Source organism: Micropterus salmoides, unplaced genomic scaffold (genome assembly GCF_014851395.1).
Source record: "Micropterus salmoides isolate LMB-PRFRI ecotype aquatic unplaced genomic scaffold, ASM1485139v1 Ms_hic_scaffold_21, whole genome shotgun sequence".
Lineage (NCBI taxonomy): Eukaryota > Metazoa > Chordata > Actinopteri > Centrarchiformes > Centrarchidae > Micropterus > Micropterus salmoides.
In genome coordinates, this window is record NW_024041262.1 from 5,077,323 (window position 1) to 5,095,516 (window position 18,194).

Below are 18,194 nucleotides of genomic sequence, written 5' to 3' on the forward strand. Positions count from 1 at the left end.
TCAAACTATTTCTAAAAATCTGCAAGAAGCATCCGCCCTGTCCCTCATGTGTGTATTGTGATACCCTGGTAGGCCTTGTTCTCCCTGCGTAGGACCTCCAGCTGCTCTAGAGACTCCTCATGTGCTGTCTTGAGCTTGAAGAGCTCGCTTGCGTGTTGCCTGCTCTCCTTCTGGCATCCTTCCACCTCGGCCACCAGCTCCTCACACTTCTGCCTCCAGTCTCCGAGCTGCTTCTCCAGGATCCGCTGCTTCTTATCCAGAGCCTGACCGCAGCTGCTGGCCTGGGACAGGAAACATATGCTCAACGATAACAACAGAGAAGTTCACGGCGCTGCACTCATACAACGTGTCCCTTGCTATACCTTCTCCAGGTCCACACAGAGCTCCTCGACCTCCCCCTGCAACCTCTGTTTGGTTTTCTCCAGTGAAGAACATTTAGCTTGGGTGGCTTCCACGGCCTCCTCGGCCTCCTGAAGCCTGGTTGCCAGCTTCTTCCTGTGACACACATGTTAGTTGGACCACTGAGATGCATTCAAAGTGTGAAATGTGAACGTTGACTGCCTGCATCAACACAACGCACTTGGTGTCCTCCAGCTCGTCGGCGTGCTGGATGGCGTCGGACTCCTGTTTGGTCCTCCAGTGCGTCACCTCGCTGTTGAGTTTGGAGACGAGACGCTGCAGCTCCAGCTTGCTCTCCTGCTCCTCCTCCAGCTGCTCCTTCAGCACCTCGCACTCATGCCGCACTGAGCTCAGGCTGCTGCTAACCGCCTGCTTACACTGGCAGCAACACCACAGAGGCACACATTTCTCTTATTTGCATACTGGATATTTTACTTTTCATACTTTCCGAGTTCAAAACACACACACAGACACTGACCTTGACCTCCTCGTCCAGTTGTTTCTTCAGTTCTTCCAGTTGGGATTGGAGCAGAGTCTTGGAGCGGCTCAGCTGGCTGGCTCTGCTCTCTGCCTCCTCCATCTGCCGACCCACATCTGCGTTATCAGCTGACAGGACGCACAAGAACACTGATTATCACACTGTAGCATACAGTAGGTGTTAAGCACACTCAACATTCTGTGGCAAAACACCAAAAAAAACAAGCATACAATGTGATTTTTTTTGTAATCGTAATTATCTGTTTGCCACAGCAGATGTGGATGATGTCATGTCTAACTGAGGAAAGATATATAGTATAAAATAGTCATATCTGTATCTGTTGCACTGCTCTGTGGTGAATAAATAAAGTAAGTTTCTTCCCCATTGGAAACAAGTAAAAGTCATGTTATTCTGTCCACTGACTTTATATGTGAATGCCAATTTACCAGTCATGACGAACACTGCTCAGCCAGCGAAAACAGCTGTGTAATGTGTTCTGGAAGAGCTGAGAAAACTGTTAAAGGGACACTACTTGAGTAATCGTGGATTCAGTTAGGAGACTAGAAATGTTAATTGGGAAGCCTCCATTTATAAACCAGGCACATTGGGTTTGAAACTGTAGGTTTTGAGCCTCAGATACCCTGTTATCTCTCCCTGTCTTCCTGCCTGATCCATGGACTGATTCATCACCTAATCCTGTAGATAACGCTGGGTTCCGGGCAACTTGAAATTTCCGACCTCAAGCTACAAAAAGCACCATGGACACGCCACTGAAGCAGCTAAATGGCGTCACACAACAATGGCAGCCCCAGTGGAAGCACACATTGTGAATGGTACACCACAAACTGAAAGGCAACATAAAGTGTATTTGTGGTATACATACATATTATGATATAATAAAACCTGTTCTGCGTGTAAACTGATGTAGAAATATGTTGCCAATGGTATTATAGGTACGCCAAGCAGCATATGTTTGCCTGTAAGGACTGCCTTCTTGGTTTTGACCCTTGCCTGCCTGATGGTTCTATAAAATTCTGTCATTATATCATTGAACTGTAAATCCTTGATCCTTGAACCTGTCTGCTCAATTGTCTGCATTTGGGTCTTATTAGTTGGTGCCCACATGACAAAGATGAAGAATATTCATCTAACAGGTGCACACATGCCTGTGAGTCTGTTCTTGGCCACACTGAGCTCAGTCAGGGCTCTCTGCAGGTCGTCTCCTCTCCTGTTGGCTTCTGACAGCTGCTCCTCCAGCTTCTTCATCTGGCTTTCTGAGGACGTCTGCAGCACAGCGCGAACACACCAGCACACATTCTGTTACACTCCCAAGTCATATAGGCTTGACATTACTGGCTTGTTGAAAATGAAACACTGGGACAGTAAAAGCAGGTCAATCTAAGCCTCAGTACATGTGACCTAACTTCCTGACCTTGGCTTTCTGCAGACTGTCCAGAGACGCGGCCAGCTCGTCCGCCTCCATCCTCAGGATCTGCTTCTCCTTCTCCAGTTTGGCCCTGACCCGCTGCAGGGCTTCACACTGCTCGCTCAGCTCTGCCATGGCGTCACTGTGCCGTTTCCTCAGAGATGCAGCCAGCGCTTCTGACTGGACAGAGGACTCCTCCAGGTCTCGCCTCAGACGCAGCAGCTCAGCCTCTCGCTTCTTGTTCACCTCCATCTGTATGTAAAATATGCATTTTAGACTGCAGATTGTGATGGTGCCACTTATGTCCTAAGGCACCTGTAGGATTTTTGTTTTATGTACTACATATGTCCTAATGTTTTTGGAGACATGTCCTCAGTTTCTTTACATCAGAATGCCAAAATGCCTAGAAATAGTTCTAGCATGTACCCCCTGCAAAACCCCAAATTGTAGATTTTTACATTTCAGTTTTGTACGGATTATACAAAAAAGATACAGTACATGTTAATTAGTGAGTTTTAGGGGTGCTGGTAGGTTAATTTTGTTACCTTTGGACAGAGCCAGGCCAGCTGTTTCCCCCTTTTCAAGTCTTTAAGCTAAGCTGAGAGTGGTACAAATCTTCTCATCTAACTTTATGTATGAAACCTTAATCTCGTGCAGCCTTAAAAAATGTGATAGTAAAAAGTGTGTGTGTATGTGTGGTAGAATGTATTTAGTTTACCTGTGAGGCAGTGACGCCTCCTGCTTCCTCCAGTCGGTCGGTGAGATCATCCAGCTCTCTGGTTAGATCCGCCCTCTGCTTCTCAACCTGCCCAAAAAAAACGCAGTTCAAGAAGGGTAATAAACACTACGTGTACAAGTTGATACTAAATTATCAGAATTATTTAATAGATAACTGATCCATGAGCGGGCGGATCCTATCTCGAGTCACATAAATGTTCCATCTCCACTAGAGAGTAATAAGTAATAATGTAGTAATAAGTAAGTCCTTTAGTGAGAAGTGTGTAAATGTCCGCATCTAAACATTCAGAATTTCTGAACACACTGTATTTAACTTGGGGCAGCAGACTTCACATATTCTGTCCCTGAAGTAGTCCCACCTCCTAGGACAGGATATTTAAACACCAGGAGGTCAGTGTGATTGACAGCGCACAAAGGGAAGTGATCTTTCCTGAGGTCAGAAGACAGGAGAGTAGCTGATATCTAATCAGAGCGATACAGCGGGTTAGCTGCTGTCATACAGTCACAATATTACGTGAACTGCTGTTTCCTTGTAAGTTATCCCATCCTCTGATCCCTGATAAACATCCTACAAAGTTAAGCCATGCTACTTTTAGTCTTGTGTTTGTTGATGCTAGATTTTGATCTGTTAACATAGAGGATTCAGCAAGCTGTTAATTGCCCTTAAAGCTGCAATAATTGATTTTTGGCTACTTAGGGGCCGCTAAACATGCACCACATTGACTTAATACCACCTTATAAAGCTATAATACTAAGCTACTATTTTGGCCCCCTGAGGAATAAAAGTCCAAAGTTACTAACGTAGCTAAATTGTTAGCAAACTATTGTCTGTTTACATATCTAGCAAACATGGAGCAACACTAACGTTCACTAGTGTTAAGGTAAGTGTAACGCACTCTCCCTTTGGCTCCTGAGAAAAATCTTTGGCTCTTTAGTTGCTAAATGCTCCACTTGCTTCACCAGCTAGTTGCTAACTTTGTCTATCTTTCTGGTGCTGTGCAGGCAGTGTACAGTGGGTTTATCAACACTTTCTTGCGGACATCTGGCTGCTCCCGCTGCAAACAATGTTGATCAGAGGGGCGACAATGAACCAAACATGAGCTGCGTGCCGTAAGACAAAAACAATTGGCTGATAGATGCTACAAAGCTCGGTATAACTGAGGGTTAACTGCAGAGTCTGATAATTCTCTGTGTGTTTGTCATTACATTAGACCCTTTTCACATTACACATTGTCATTTGAAACCCTGTTAATATAAAAATATTGCTTAGTGCAACTTTAACTTCCAACGGGAGAGGTATGAAAATGTTAAATATGTGCTTTATGTTTTTACATATTAATTGCCAGTATAACACTAAAGCCCCAAACTTTGAGTGGCTCAAATATAACAATGTCATCAAAGCTTTAATATCATGAACATAAATCTGTTTTATTTGCAATAAAATGAAATAATCATTAAATATCATCAACTTCAAGATTCAGCATATACTGTATATCTGGATCCCTCTCCGCTGGCTCCACCAGTGCAATAAAATTTAATATGCAGTATAATACAGAATAATAAAACCTGAGACTTTACATCAAAAGAAATACAAAATACATTGTGTTGCTTAGAAAACAAATAAAATATATAACGCTTCAGAAATGTATGACTGATAAATTCCTCAGCAAGGTTGTCAGAGAGGGCCTTCTCATGCTCAAACATGGCACAGCACACATGGAGAGAGTTTATAATGCTGGGCCATCACGCGCACAAACAGCCAGCGCTCTGTAGTTAAAAGTTCTTGTTTTTTTACGCCGATCTTTTACAGCTGCTTTAACGACAGCCGTAGATGTTGAGACTGGTCTGTAAAAGCTGGAGTCTCAGGCCTCCCTGATAGCAGCAATGAGCCACAGTCGTCAACACACCTCAGGCAGAACAAGGGAAAACAGATGATACTCACTGGGGGCCTCCTCTTTCACCCCCCACACCCCTTTTTGGAGAGCTCAGTCTCTAAAACCTGCAGCCCACCAGCTCACCCCCCCCACCTCCCAGGCCCACCCTCTATGTCTACAACCTGGCTCTGCGTAAAATGAGTTAACCCCGGCTTGCTCGTTGCTCTCCTCCGCACAACTGACTGAGTCAACAGCTCCTCCGGATCAGCACCACCCAGCACCACTCACTCCCATTCACATGATGAGGGTCAGTGCTCCCAAAGGCTCCTGCTGAAGAACACCTTTGTTTGCACAAGAGCGTGAAGGAGTAGGAGTGTGTCTCTGTTCAGTCTGTGCATACATGCCAATGTATGTTTGCATACGTGTTCTCTAGTATCCATCCATCCATGTCCTCGACCTCCAGGATGGAGGCTCTAACCTGACCACAGCTACATGAAAACAGAATTTAGTCTGTGCTATCGCCCAGGTTTATTTACCTTTAATAAGGTGGGGTGAGGTATCCTACCCTGAAATGAATGTGAAGGTGTACATAAGCTGCATGTACAAACAGTACAGTGCATAGTGCAGTAGATCAAAGCTTATCCTAACATCTAAATCTAATGGTGGTGTACAACAAACAGTTCTGTGTAATTGCAGCTCAGTTTGTGTGACTTCAATGTTCTTTGTTCCCTCACCTCCAAATAAGTGGTTTAGATCATTTAGATTTCCCATGATGCCATATCTTAAAAGTCAACCTGTTAAGTAATATGTCCCCATAACTGGTAATAAAAATAATGGCTTACAAATAATAAACAAACAAATAAGACCCAGGTAGTAAAATGAACTCTTAATTACAGACCTGTCTGTCAGTAGCATTATATATTAGTCTTTTCCTAAATTATCAAAATATGTACAGAAAAAAAATACTGTGTAAGTGCTGGCAAGTTCTCAAGCAAACCGCTGTCAGTAAGAAAAAACAGAAACTTTTTATGCTTTGTAAAAGCTTTAGGCTAACCTCAACAGGAGAAAGGTGGGGTGGATCTAGTCATGCAGATAGATTGTCCAGCCTGTCCTCACCATAAAAAACCAGCTGTATAGGCTGATTATTATATAGCTTTTTACGACCCATATTTAAGTTTTTAGTTAGGCTGTGACCTCTAGGGGCAGAAGAAGTCAGGTGACATAGTATAAAGTGCGCCAAAGTCTGCATATGTAGGGTGGTGGGGGTGGATGGATGAGTCAAGCAAACTCAGACTTTCACAGAGGTGAACGAGGTTTGAGTCTCCTGTGAAAGAAAGTCAAAGTTGACATGTTTATGTTAAATAACGTTTTGTACAAGACTTACATAATGTACTTATTTTAACCTAAACCTAACCAAGTGGTTTTGTTGCCCAAACGCAACTATACTACGACCTTTTCACAACATTTACCACGTGTTAAATGTCACGTGACTTGTGTGATGTACTTAAGGCTCTGCACGCCTGTCGATGGACTGCCAACGTTCATACGTGTCGTTTTGGGGGAACGGTCTTGTATGTAGTTTTGGGACAACTGACTATTTGTTGTTTAAGTATAAGGTCATGTTGGTTTCTCAACTGCTCACAGTTTGCAGTGTAAGTAGGACGTTGTCTCTATTTAATTTTGTAATGTGTTTTGTGAGCACCACAAACAAAATTGCATTCAACTGAGTCAGTGTACGAAGGTATCTCAGTCATGCAAACAAGAACCCGCACGTTTTTTGATTAATTTGCACCAACATTTCATTCTGTGGTGATTTATTCTGAACTGTTAAAGCTGCACACTTGGTCAAATGGCCAAGGAGTGCATTAGCTTCTCCCTGGTCTTAATTTCTGGTTTTACAGCCTGCAACTTTTCTTTCCATTTCCATCCAGAATTCCATTCACCGGGTCACCAGAAACATGACTCAGCAAATGTTGCTTAAGCTAAAAAGCTCAGTAGAGCTGTGGGGAACTGCAGAGTTAGGTGATCATTTTCTGTGGGTTTGATACAACTAGCGAGTCCTGTCGCATACACATATCCATTTGACCCATTGTTCATCCAAAAGCATGAATTAGTGCAACTTTAAAGTTCATCTTTCTTAAGAATGTCAGCTTATCGACTAATAATTATCATGTCTGTGTTTATCTTAAAGATTACATCCTACTAGCTTTTCACAGTGTGTGTGGATGTTTCTGAGTGAGTGTGAACAGTCCACTGTATTGGTGTGTGTGTGTGAGATATACAGAGAGAGAGAGAGAATGGTTGGCATTCCAGTTGGGAGAAGAGCCCGTTGAAAGTAGAGCTGTCCATCAGCCACTATCTCCTGATGAGATCTCCCCTTTGCGACCTGAGCAGCAGAGTCTAACAACGTCTAACAATAGCGAGCCTGTCTGCAGCAGAGGTATGTTGTATTTGAGCTCCCCTGAAGACGCAGGCTGTGGAACAGATAAAGACCTGCATGTCTCTGCCTGCCTCTTTCACCCCTCTGTGGCTTTAGAGACTGGTGGTGGTGGGGAGATCCCCTGCAAGCGCCATTAGGAATACCACCCAGAGTGGGGAGAAGTGTGCAAAACAAGCCCTCGGGCCCGCTGTCACTCTATTCAACACTCGGGATGAAATATGTACCTTTGCATTTCTGCCTTTACCTACTTTAACATGAAAACTGCAGTTCGGTCTTAAGAGGGGCAACCAGGTCCTGTGGCTTAAATACACACACTCTTTAAGAGCGTCTTGTTTGAAACAACAAGCACTTAAAGCCCCCACCTTGGAAGATCATCTTTACATGAACCAGGCATGCTGTGTTGAAACATTTTACATTACAAAGAGGATGTCTTGGAAACTTTACTGTGGTGAAAAGGAAGGTGGAAAAAATGTCCTGTTCTTCCGATTTGCTTCTAGGAGAAAGGCAAGGGGATTACAAGAAACAGAAGGTGCACTGATGTGAGTGCGTGTGTGTGTGAAAGAGACAGAGAAAGATTGGAAAAAATAAGAAAGAAGAAAAACGATGTTGGGGTCCCTTTACGCTCCTGGGGTTACCCTATATGTTAATCAGAAACACAAGGTCCTTCCCCCCTGAGTTTATTATCACAGGTGCAGATAGTTTGGAGTGACCAGGGGCGCACACGTACCCCACCGTCTGCCAACAGATCAGCAATCTTTGTTCTTTTTCCTTCTCTCTTTTAATGTTCCCTCCAATCCACAAACAGCTCTCAACACCACAGTCCTGAACGTTACAGCAGAGCCAAGCTCATCCCAGAGCTGCTTGGCATCTTTTTCTCTGCGCTGACGGACAGATTTAAGGCTCATCTGCTCTTTGTTTCATTTACGGAGAGAGGGGAGATGTTAAACAGTGCCTTATAGCTGTGTAGCATACCTTGGCTCTCATGGCCCGCTCTGCTTCCAGCTCCTCCTCCAGCTCCTCAATGCGGGCCTAAAGAGAGAAAAAAGTGGAAACTGATTTCACTGAGACGACTCAAAGAACAACAGTCTGCTTTCACAAACATATAAAATGTGAACCAGGATATCTGAAGTTGAGCCGAACAAATGGGGCGTCCCCTCCACAGATCGTTTGCTATTTCAGGGCAGCACTTGTGTGTGGTGAGGCCGCTTCATACACAGTGCTTTCTCTGGGGATTTGGCAGCCTCTGGCTTTTTCCTCAGGTAGCAATTTAGAGCAAGAATGTCTGTAGTCACCATCATTATCTGTATTCTGACCCAGGGCTGGGTCTGCTATGTCCGGTCAGCCGGACGAAAACGCATCGAGGCCGTTTTCATGACATTCTAGGAACTTGTGTTGTGTTTTTGCTTTCTCTTGGTTTTACAGTCCTGGCTGGAAGTCAGCAATGCTTTTCCCATGCAGCATCAAGGGCCGAATATACAGTGTAGTTGAAATGATTGCCATTTAATCTAATTCATTTTTCACCAGCCTGTGTTATATATTTTGTAATGTGTGTCTATGTTCGAAGTGGCGCTGCTTTCCTGACCGCTCCTATATCAAAGATTTTACGTTTTTTCAGTGTGGCCAAATCCTGGCTAAATAAAGTTATACATATTCAAGATATTTTACATCACAAAAGGTTAAATAACAATATTTTAGTAACACATTTTATAATGCGAAAAAAGGTTTATACACATGTGCAAATCATTCACACACGTTTAAAACTGTTTATGAATGTGTTTAAACCTAATGAAGACATATTGTGTATGATACCAACTGTTATACCATGTACAACTGTGTTATAATGATGTATTAAGGTCTTATTAACTGTTTATGCACAAACACAGATGCTTCACACTTCATAAAGCCTCTTTATCTGCTTACACCCACTTTAAAGCAGGTCATAAACCATCAAGGGCATGTTGAAAAGTGGTGGGGATATTTAAGGGTTCAGATTAGGGGTGTGACCAAACACACGATAATGCACAATTTTAGAGTCCCGAGAACAAGAACAAGATACTTCAATGCTATTTAGAAGAAATATTCATTGATGAAATTTTGAGCATAAAACTCTTAATTTCCTGAATTCTAGAGACATTTTCTGCACCAACTTATAGTGGAAATGTCTTTATTTATATGAAGGGAAACAAAATTCATGTGGCCGGTGGCAATTCAGAATAGGCTATTAAAAAAATTACATAAAAAAATTATTTTTATAAAAATATTATCAAATATAATGTGGTAATCAGTAGCTTGTTTTTTTAGCTTATAAGTTACTTTTGTTTTGGACAAGGCAGATCTGTTTCTTCTATATTTACATTGCATTTCATGTTTTCCTATTGTGCAAGTAAAGCTTTCTCATAAAATTTCTATTTGTTATTTAACATTTCTTGTTGGAAGCTAATTTTCAGAAAACTTTTAGCAAGTGCTTTCACAGAGTGGTGGGGACAAGTCCCCAGCGTCCCCAGTGTAAATAACATCTATGTAAACCATTAATGGATTGCTTAACACATTGCCTGTGAATATTAACTATGGGGATTATAATGCAGTGTATGCACAAGAGAGAAATTCTTCTCATACTTCTAAATCTTCTTCAATCTATTAAATTTTGATGAAAAAAAACTCAGTAGTTACTTAAAACTACTAGCGAAAATCAGTGGTGGAATATAACTAAATACATTTACTCATGCATTTGACAATTAAAGTGACTAAATACTATTTATTTTAGAATTTTACACACAAACTATATGATCAGTTTAAAATGTGATGCATTGCTATAGATTAAACTACCCAACAGGATATAAAGTAGTTAAAATGAGGCAGCTACTTACACATGAAGACATTAGCAATATTAATGTAATATATTATATAGTAGTGTAACACTCACCATAGCCATTTCGCATTTGATGATTGCAGGGTTTTTACTTGTATTCTATGAATAAATACTTCCTCTATCCACCGCTTCCAATATTCATATAACCATTTGTTTGCAATTAATCCTCCTATTATTATTGTATCGGAATTTTCTCCAACAGTCAACACAATCAGAATGATCTAACATAAATAAATCACCCACGGTGTCAAAGCCGCGTTTTGCACTGCTAATGAAAATTAATCAATTTCCCAACATGGCTGCATCCTTCCAAGTTGTGTCATGTTCTGCGCTATCTCCTGCTTTAATCTATGTCTCAGTGTCAGGAAGTGTGTCTGACATGGCATGTAGCCCAGGGCCATTCACAGCAACAACATCTACAGAACGCTCACCGATGTGGTGAAAGCCAATAACCGGCTACACAGCACCCTAAGCTCCCCAAACATGACCGTATCAGATACTTTGGAGCAAGATTAACACACATGGACAGGGAATAACCTTGCAGTTGTAGCATCTTTGTTTCATTATTATTGCAACAGGAGTTTGTCTAGATGTCTTAGAAATGTCACAACATGGAGTCAGACATGTCATAGCCTAATATCCAAAAATAACACATAAATACACTAACCTGTCCCACTTTTTTCAACAGTATGTTTAAAAGTTAAGCATAAACACAAAGACAGAAAAAGACCAATAAAAACTCACATGCCAGCGTAGGACATCTGCAGAGAGAACAGCCATGGTGAGGCAGCAGCAGCCCAACTGAATGACTGACTGGCTGTCCCACACACGCACACACACACACACACACACACACACACACACACACAAACAGACACACAGCTTCACTGTTGATCCCCTCCGGCATTTTTTTGTCCACACCCCCTTATGCATGCACAGCCCTTTTCTGTCTCTCACAGTTCCCCACTCACATATCTGTTTCTTGTTAAATTCCTACTCTCCACAGCCTCAAACCAGCCTCAAAATAAATATTGCGGCTCTAATACAATTGCAGAAAACATAGCGCACTAACAGTGTTAAGATGTCTGAGCCAGACTGCACGGATAAACGCAATTTGGACTACTTATCTATGACAGAAGGAGTTTATATATTGATTTTGTTCACATGAAATGTATTCTATTCTAAATTACCCCACAACAGCTACAAGGAGCACTTTTGGAGTCATGTGGGGAAATAACAAAATTAGCCCATCATTGCTGAGAATGGTTGCAGGGTTTGATCTCCATAATTGTATGTGCTTAAAGTTTTAGCTTTCTCTTTTCCCCGCTGCACTCTGAAACCATAATAATTGTCCATAAATTGCAATCAGATGTGCCCTCATAGCTGATGTCTCCTCGCTTGTGTCTGAGGGGATATTCAGCGGCGTGGGCAGTCATATCCTGTGAGATCCAACCTCAGTTGGAGGGGAAAACAATAGCCAAACAATTGGAAGTCCTGCCTCAGCAAAAGACACAGAGCATTTTGGACCCCCTGCTGATGTCTGTCCACCATACTGTCCACACATGCTCACATAATTCAGGTCCCCACGATTGGGCCAGAATCTGCTTTGTTCTTTTAAATGCCTTCAGATGACAGTGTGCAGCTTCCAACAGTATGTTTGATTGGCCATGTGATGACAGGTGCCGTTGACCTGGTCAAAGCCTTGCACAGCAGGTGATGACGTAGGGCAAATCAGTGGTATTAGAAATGACGTGATGCCTGCTTAGCACAGGTGCACATTGTAGAAGAGGGATAAAGACATGAGTGAGATACACATGACCTTGCAACACAGGAATTCAGTTGTTAACTGTACTGTAAGTGCATGGCCAAATATATTTATGGATATATATATATATATATATATATATATATATAAAACAAAGCCATGATTAACATTTGGTTGTGTTTTAAGCTTAAAACTGCAGGAAATACATAATTACAATACACTCCCTGATTTGTTACAGATCCCAGTACTGTCTCCTGATCCCAGAGCTTTCCTCCCAGGTCACTGTAGCGCATTGTGCAAGGTTAAGTTTGAAATAATCAACAGAGAGCTGGGAGGAAATGTGGTCATTTAGTGACAGTATTGAGATCTAGAACAAAAAGTGTACCTTTAGCTGGTCTTTGTCAAGACTGGAACCAATGGACTGATTCAAATGGAAGCGTATCTGTTCAGTCAAACATGTGAGAGATGGACGACTGAAAAACGTGTCTGGAATGCCTCCTGTGCAGACACGCAGTTAGATGAGAGGACTGATACAACTCTAATGTCTGTGCCTTAAGTAGGGGTCTGCGGTCAAGAGGCAATTAGCTTAGCTTAGCATAAAGACTGATGGCTGTTTTCTCCTACTGCTACAGTTCACTAGCTCACATGTTGTGTCTCGTTTGTTTAATTGTGCGCAACAAAACTGTAGAAATGTTATCAGAGGGGGGATTTGTAACTACTTCTAGCTCCCCCTAAAACCAAACGTTGTTGTTACATTTCTGTTTGAGTCTGGAAGCGTTAAATAGTGAGCTTATAGGTCGTGGTAGTTGTATTTTTCACTTTAGACAGAGCCAGGCTAGCAGTTTCCCCCTGCTTCCAGTCTTTATGCTAAGCTATGCTAACCACTCACAGACCTGAGATTGATATAGATCTTCTCATCTCACTCAAAACCTCCAAAAGGTTGAATCATCCTTTTCTGAGTAACTTCAGTCCAAATATTACTATGTTCACACCTACACAGATGAATGAAAATGAAGTTGTGTTTACAGCTTGTTGTGTCAATTCCAAATAGAAAAAAGAATCAGTTAATCTGCAGCTTTAAAGAGTCAATCCAGATTACAAAAAAAAAAAAACGCTTATTAACGGCTTTCTAGACTGACCATTATCTTCTCGGGTCATAATGACCCTGTACAGCACTGTTGATTAACTGCTTTACGACCATGTAATCAAACCACTAAGAGCAAGAGGCTGTTGTACTGCAGGCCTGCAACCCCCATTACATCCCTTTCAAGCCAACTGCTTTAAATTACAGCACACTAGAGAGGGAGAGGCGGCGTCATCATTTAGACAGACAAAGCTATCTCTTTGAGTCCACTCAAGTTTGTCGACGTATTCATGTGACCTTTGCGTCAAAACCAGACGTGAGTGGGCGACAGAAGAGGTGGGCCGTGCAGTCAGCTGGCTTGCCCGTCCACCTGCATCTTTATCAGCAGGAGGAGCAGAAAAGTCAACACACATGCAGGCGGACACACATATAATGGCCTCATTGTGAGATAGGGAGAATGCCAAAGCTACAGTAAACATGCCCAACCTCAAAGACACACGGATCGCCTTACACTCCTCCAATCAGAGACAAAGGCGCTCTTTATTTCTCTCTTTACAAACCTCTGGATGAAACCTCAGGCATCTGCAGAGCAAAGAAGCACTACCTGAACTTCCAAATCACTGTCTCCCGATGTTTCTCGCCCAGCCCCTCTTTCTGTCTCACTCTCAGCAGCCGCTCACCTCATTCGCTCCATCGAAGGGACAGACGCAGACAAAACACATTATCTGGAACATGCACCAGTGACACAGATAAAAGCTCTCAGACTGGCTTGATTCTATCTGGATGACACAGTGAGATTGACAGGAATAAGCCTCAGTATAAACTTCACAGTCACAGTCAGTATACTCAGACAAAACCCCAGAGTAAATAGTGCACTAAAACCAACATAATCCAAACAAATAATGCTGTCCTGAGCTCAATTATACAAAGATTATGTGCTGCAAAACTTTTCAAAAGTGTAATCTTGAAGAGGTTTTAAATGGCAACATCTTTGGTGGTTATTGCTGTGGTGTTTTTCCACTGCACACACCAGAAATGCCTTATTTATAATCTGTGTGGCCACTACTGCAATTACTTTTTCCTTAGTTTTTGAGGTTCAGTTAGGTGGCATGCTTTAGTTCCACTGAAAAGGCCACAGTGGTTTTAGTCAATATACCAGTCACAGTCACTGATCGCTCCGTCAAGCTTTGGAGTCCTCCACATGTTGAAGCATTTGTAATTTTGAGGGTCATGTCCTTTTTTGTTTATCTTTCCGAAACCAAAAACACACACTGATTCTAATGTAAGATGCTAATGTTAGCATGCCCGGCTAACGAGATTAGCACCTATTGTAACCAAGCCTTGCTTCCAAGGCCAAGAGTTAGCATATAATTAGCTAACTAAGTTATTTTGTGGGGCATATAGCAACCGTAGCAAAGGGTGGTAGTGGCAGTCAAGTGAGTCACTAGGTTTCCATCCAAATTTTAACAGAATTTTGAGAAAAATCTGCTTATCCTGCACTTTTATTGGCCAGCTGCGTTTTCGGTGCGTGGCTCAGTGAAGGTCCAATTGCTAACCTGTGGGGCTGTACAGTAGTATCACCACAAAGGTACTGGCTTCAAAATAGTCTACAGTGACAATATAATTGAATGTAAATCAAAACATAACATATTTTCTCTACAGTTGAAGTGGTTCATAGTAAAGCTTGATTAATGCTTGGATGGTTGACAGCTGTCTCTCCACAAAAAATATTTTTGACTGAAAAGGTTTTCACAGGGTACTGTCACAGTCACAAACATATTTTTTACATCTTTTAACAAGATTGGCAAAAGAACTAAAATAATACCTTAATTTATGCCATCCATCTACATAATACTGTTTGTCAATCAGGGACCTAGACACCTTTCTCATGGCAGAATTACTTGTGAAACACAGGCGTAACTAAAATGATGAACAATAATGGCAACAATCCATTTAGGGTTCACTGACAGGGCGCTGGTAGGCTAAATCTCTGGCATGATTTTCTGGAACATCTCAATGGAACAGATCCATCCGTAACGTTAGCTGCAGCTGTGTTTTTCCTGCTGTGGCAAGTCAAAATGTGAGTAAGAGAGATCCATAACAGCCAGAAAAGGCTAACTATGTGATAACTCAACATGATTTACTACCTTTCTCTAACTTTCATCAGCAGATAAATGAGATGCAAAACTTTGTAGAGAAACACAATTCTGAGTGAGTGTTGAGCAACCAAGCATAAATCAAGTTTAGGATTTAATGAAATTATGACGCCTCTAGTGTTCAGTTCTGCCACAGTCAGCAAAACACTACTGCTGTATAATGGTTTCTAGTTCTGGATTGTAACCGATTTACATAATCTGACGTGAATTAATAATGAGGTGATAGACAACAAGACTATAAACTTGATAACATGGCACTCAAAATTTGCTCTGTCTGTAATCACTTCAACTGATGTTTGTACAACTGATGCATTCAAGCATGCGTTTCCTTTTCAGAGTTCACCCTGAAAATTCACAAAGTCGGCCAATAGAAACACTGACGGAGCGTGTCGCATCAACTAACTTGTACGATGGATGAAAAGGTTTGTTTTAAATCCTACATTCATCATCATACATACAGTTACATACACAATAACAAGGTTAAAATGCTGGTGTTCAACATTTTTGACCATATTCACCATCTCCACTAGCATGTTAGCATGCTAATAATTGCTAATGGACACTAAACACAAAATAGACCTGAGGCTGATGGGAATGTCAGTAATGTTGCAGGTATTTGGTCATAAACTAAAGTACTGGACAAACTGATAGTTTGACCTGGTGATGGTCAGTGGATTGCCAAGGTTCTTAGCATACTTTGTCTGGGAACCATAATACACAATTTCATGGCAATCCTTCTAATAGTTGTTAAGATATTTCAGTCTGGACTAAAGTGGTGGACTTACTGACCAAACACATTGCAGTGACTACAGTCACATTGCTAGCATGGCTTAAACTTGACAAAGCTTGAAATTAAAGCTGCAACTATTTTGACAATCGATCAATAATCGATCAGTGGTTACTTTTCGAGCAAAATTGCCAAAAGTTCACAGGTTCCAGCTTCTGTGAGGATTCTCAGCTTTTCTTTTTCTTATATGATAATAAACTGATTCTCCTTGGGCTTTGGAGTGTTGGTCGGCCCAAATAAGAATTTAAGAATTAGTGACTCACATTTTTCCCATTTTAAAAGACCAAACGACCAATCAAACCAAATAATTGGAAGATGAATTTATAATGGTAATTGTTGAAACCTAGGTAAAATGCTGGAGGGTCATATTTTTTGTCTGCAAAGAATGTCCAGTGAAATTCAAACCACCTTTGGAGGTTTCTGTCACGATCCTGTCTGTGTGTCTTGTTGGGGAGTCTGGGTTTGGTTTAGTCTGCTCTGTACTCTGTGTTCTAGTTCTGTGTTCTCGTTTAGGTTTTGTCTGTTATGATCCCTGTGTTATAGTTGGTCGGTGTTTGTCTGTTTACATGGGTTTCTGTTATTGTCTGAAGTTAGATTCCTGTCTGGTATTTTGTAAGATGTGTTCTGTCTGTGTTGGTTATTTATTTTGCTCCATGTCTGCCTGTCAAGTGTTCCGTCTGTTCCCCCAGTTATCACTCTGCCTGCCTCAACACAGTCTCACTCCCTACTCGTCAAATGTCTGACGCATGGTCAAGGCCCTTTGTCGTCGCTTTTTAAAGACTTGGGTAGCCCTTTTGCATCAATTATTGACGTTTAGGGATCCACAGTCAAGTTAGCAACGCTTAGCAACAATAAATATGCAATATCCGGTTACACTTTCAAGATAAAACGTAACGTTTCAATACATTGCCATGTTGAAACGCGCATAATTAAAGTCGTGAAACGTTGCAGTTTCGTTAGGTTTAGGGACAGAAAGTACTTGGTTGGGTTTAGGCAACAAAACTACTTGGTTAAGGTTAGGAAAAGATCATGGTTTGGGTTAAAATAGCTATGTATGTCAATTAAGACTTAAGTTAACTAACGTTAATGTCAATTTACCTCACTCGCCTAAATAAAAACATTTAAAACCGTTCTCCTGCTTCAAGGTTCGGGTTCTGGCCCTCTATCCACCCCAATCACCTCCTTACTTCGTCTTTTCTCTTAAATATCATACTTGCCTTTACCATCAAAAACTGACACAACAGGGCTTCCCTCATTACGTCGAACTATGACGTCAAAGGGATCCCTAGTGCGTCACAAACTGACGATTATGGCTCTTGACCAAGCGTCCATATGTGACGACTTGGGAGTGAGAACGGGTTGCCTGCCTGCCTTGTTAACCTTGATCTCTGACACCTGTGTTGCTCCCGCCCTGCTCGTTAGTCCCTGTGTATATATGCCTGGTGTTTCTGTTAAGTCTTTGTCTGGTCATTGCAGTGTTTGTAGCTGTTCGTGCGCTGTCTTGTGTGTTTCCCTCTGCCTGTTCATTTGGATTACTTGTTTTGTTTGGACTAAAACCATATAAAAACATATAAACCACTGAACTGAACCGAACCTGTCAGCCTTGTGTCCTGCATTTGGGTCCTCCAACCTGCTCAACCCCTCACAACCGTGACAGTTTCATTCAATCACAAATTATATGATACACAAACTGTATACCGTATTCACTGCAGAGCTCTATTCAATTGAATGTTGTTGTTTTTTTATCAGCTGTAACTTTACCACATTTTTCCAGAGGGGGTAAAGCTGCACTTTTTGACACAAATTCATTTTTAAAAGGGACACTACACCGATGTTACACATGAAGTTCAATTTACTCCTCATGAGAAATACTAAACATCCAGGGCAAATAGTTGAGCAGTGTCTTCTGAGGCTCTTGACAAGCTTTCCCAAGACGCAGATGATGTCAGGGAGGGTTTAAATAAGGAGCCCTTGAGTTGGAAATTTAGGATTGGGGTTTTTTTGGCGCTTGACCCACACAAGGGTGTAAAAGTCCGGTATCTCGGCCTCTGCTGCTTCAATTTTGACCTTGCTTTTAAAATCTGTCTCTCGTCAGTTTTTGGAGCTGCGATTCTGATTTGCTGGAGTACAGGCAGCTGCCCCCTCAATCATGAAACTCATAGTGGAATTAATGCTGAA

The 18,194-nt window shown here is 41.7% G+C and overlaps 1 protein-coding gene across 1 annotated transcript in view; it reads right to left on the reverse strand.

Annotated features, from left to right (window-relative positions):
- LOC119915454 (myosin-16) overlaps positions 1-18,194 on the reverse strand; it is a 50,063-nt gene that overhangs the window by 7,768 nt on the left and 24,101 nt on the right. Inside the window, exons 7-14 of the mRNA XM_038734990.1 lie at positions 8,328-8,384; positions 3,022-3,108; positions 2,310-2,555; positions 2,044-2,161; positions 878-1,005; positions 581-777; positions 363-495; positions 65-281 (exon numbers count right to left, since the gene is read on the reverse strand). Of these exons, the coding sequence (XP_038590918.1) occupies positions 65-281; positions 363-495; positions 581-777; positions 878-1,005; positions 2,044-2,161; positions 2,310-2,555; positions 3,022-3,108; positions 8,328-8,384 (1,183 nt within the window). The remainder of the gene's footprint in view (positions 1-64; positions 282-362; positions 496-580; positions 778-877; positions 1,006-2,043; positions 2,162-2,309; positions 2,556-3,021; positions 3,109-8,327; positions 8,385-18,194) is intronic.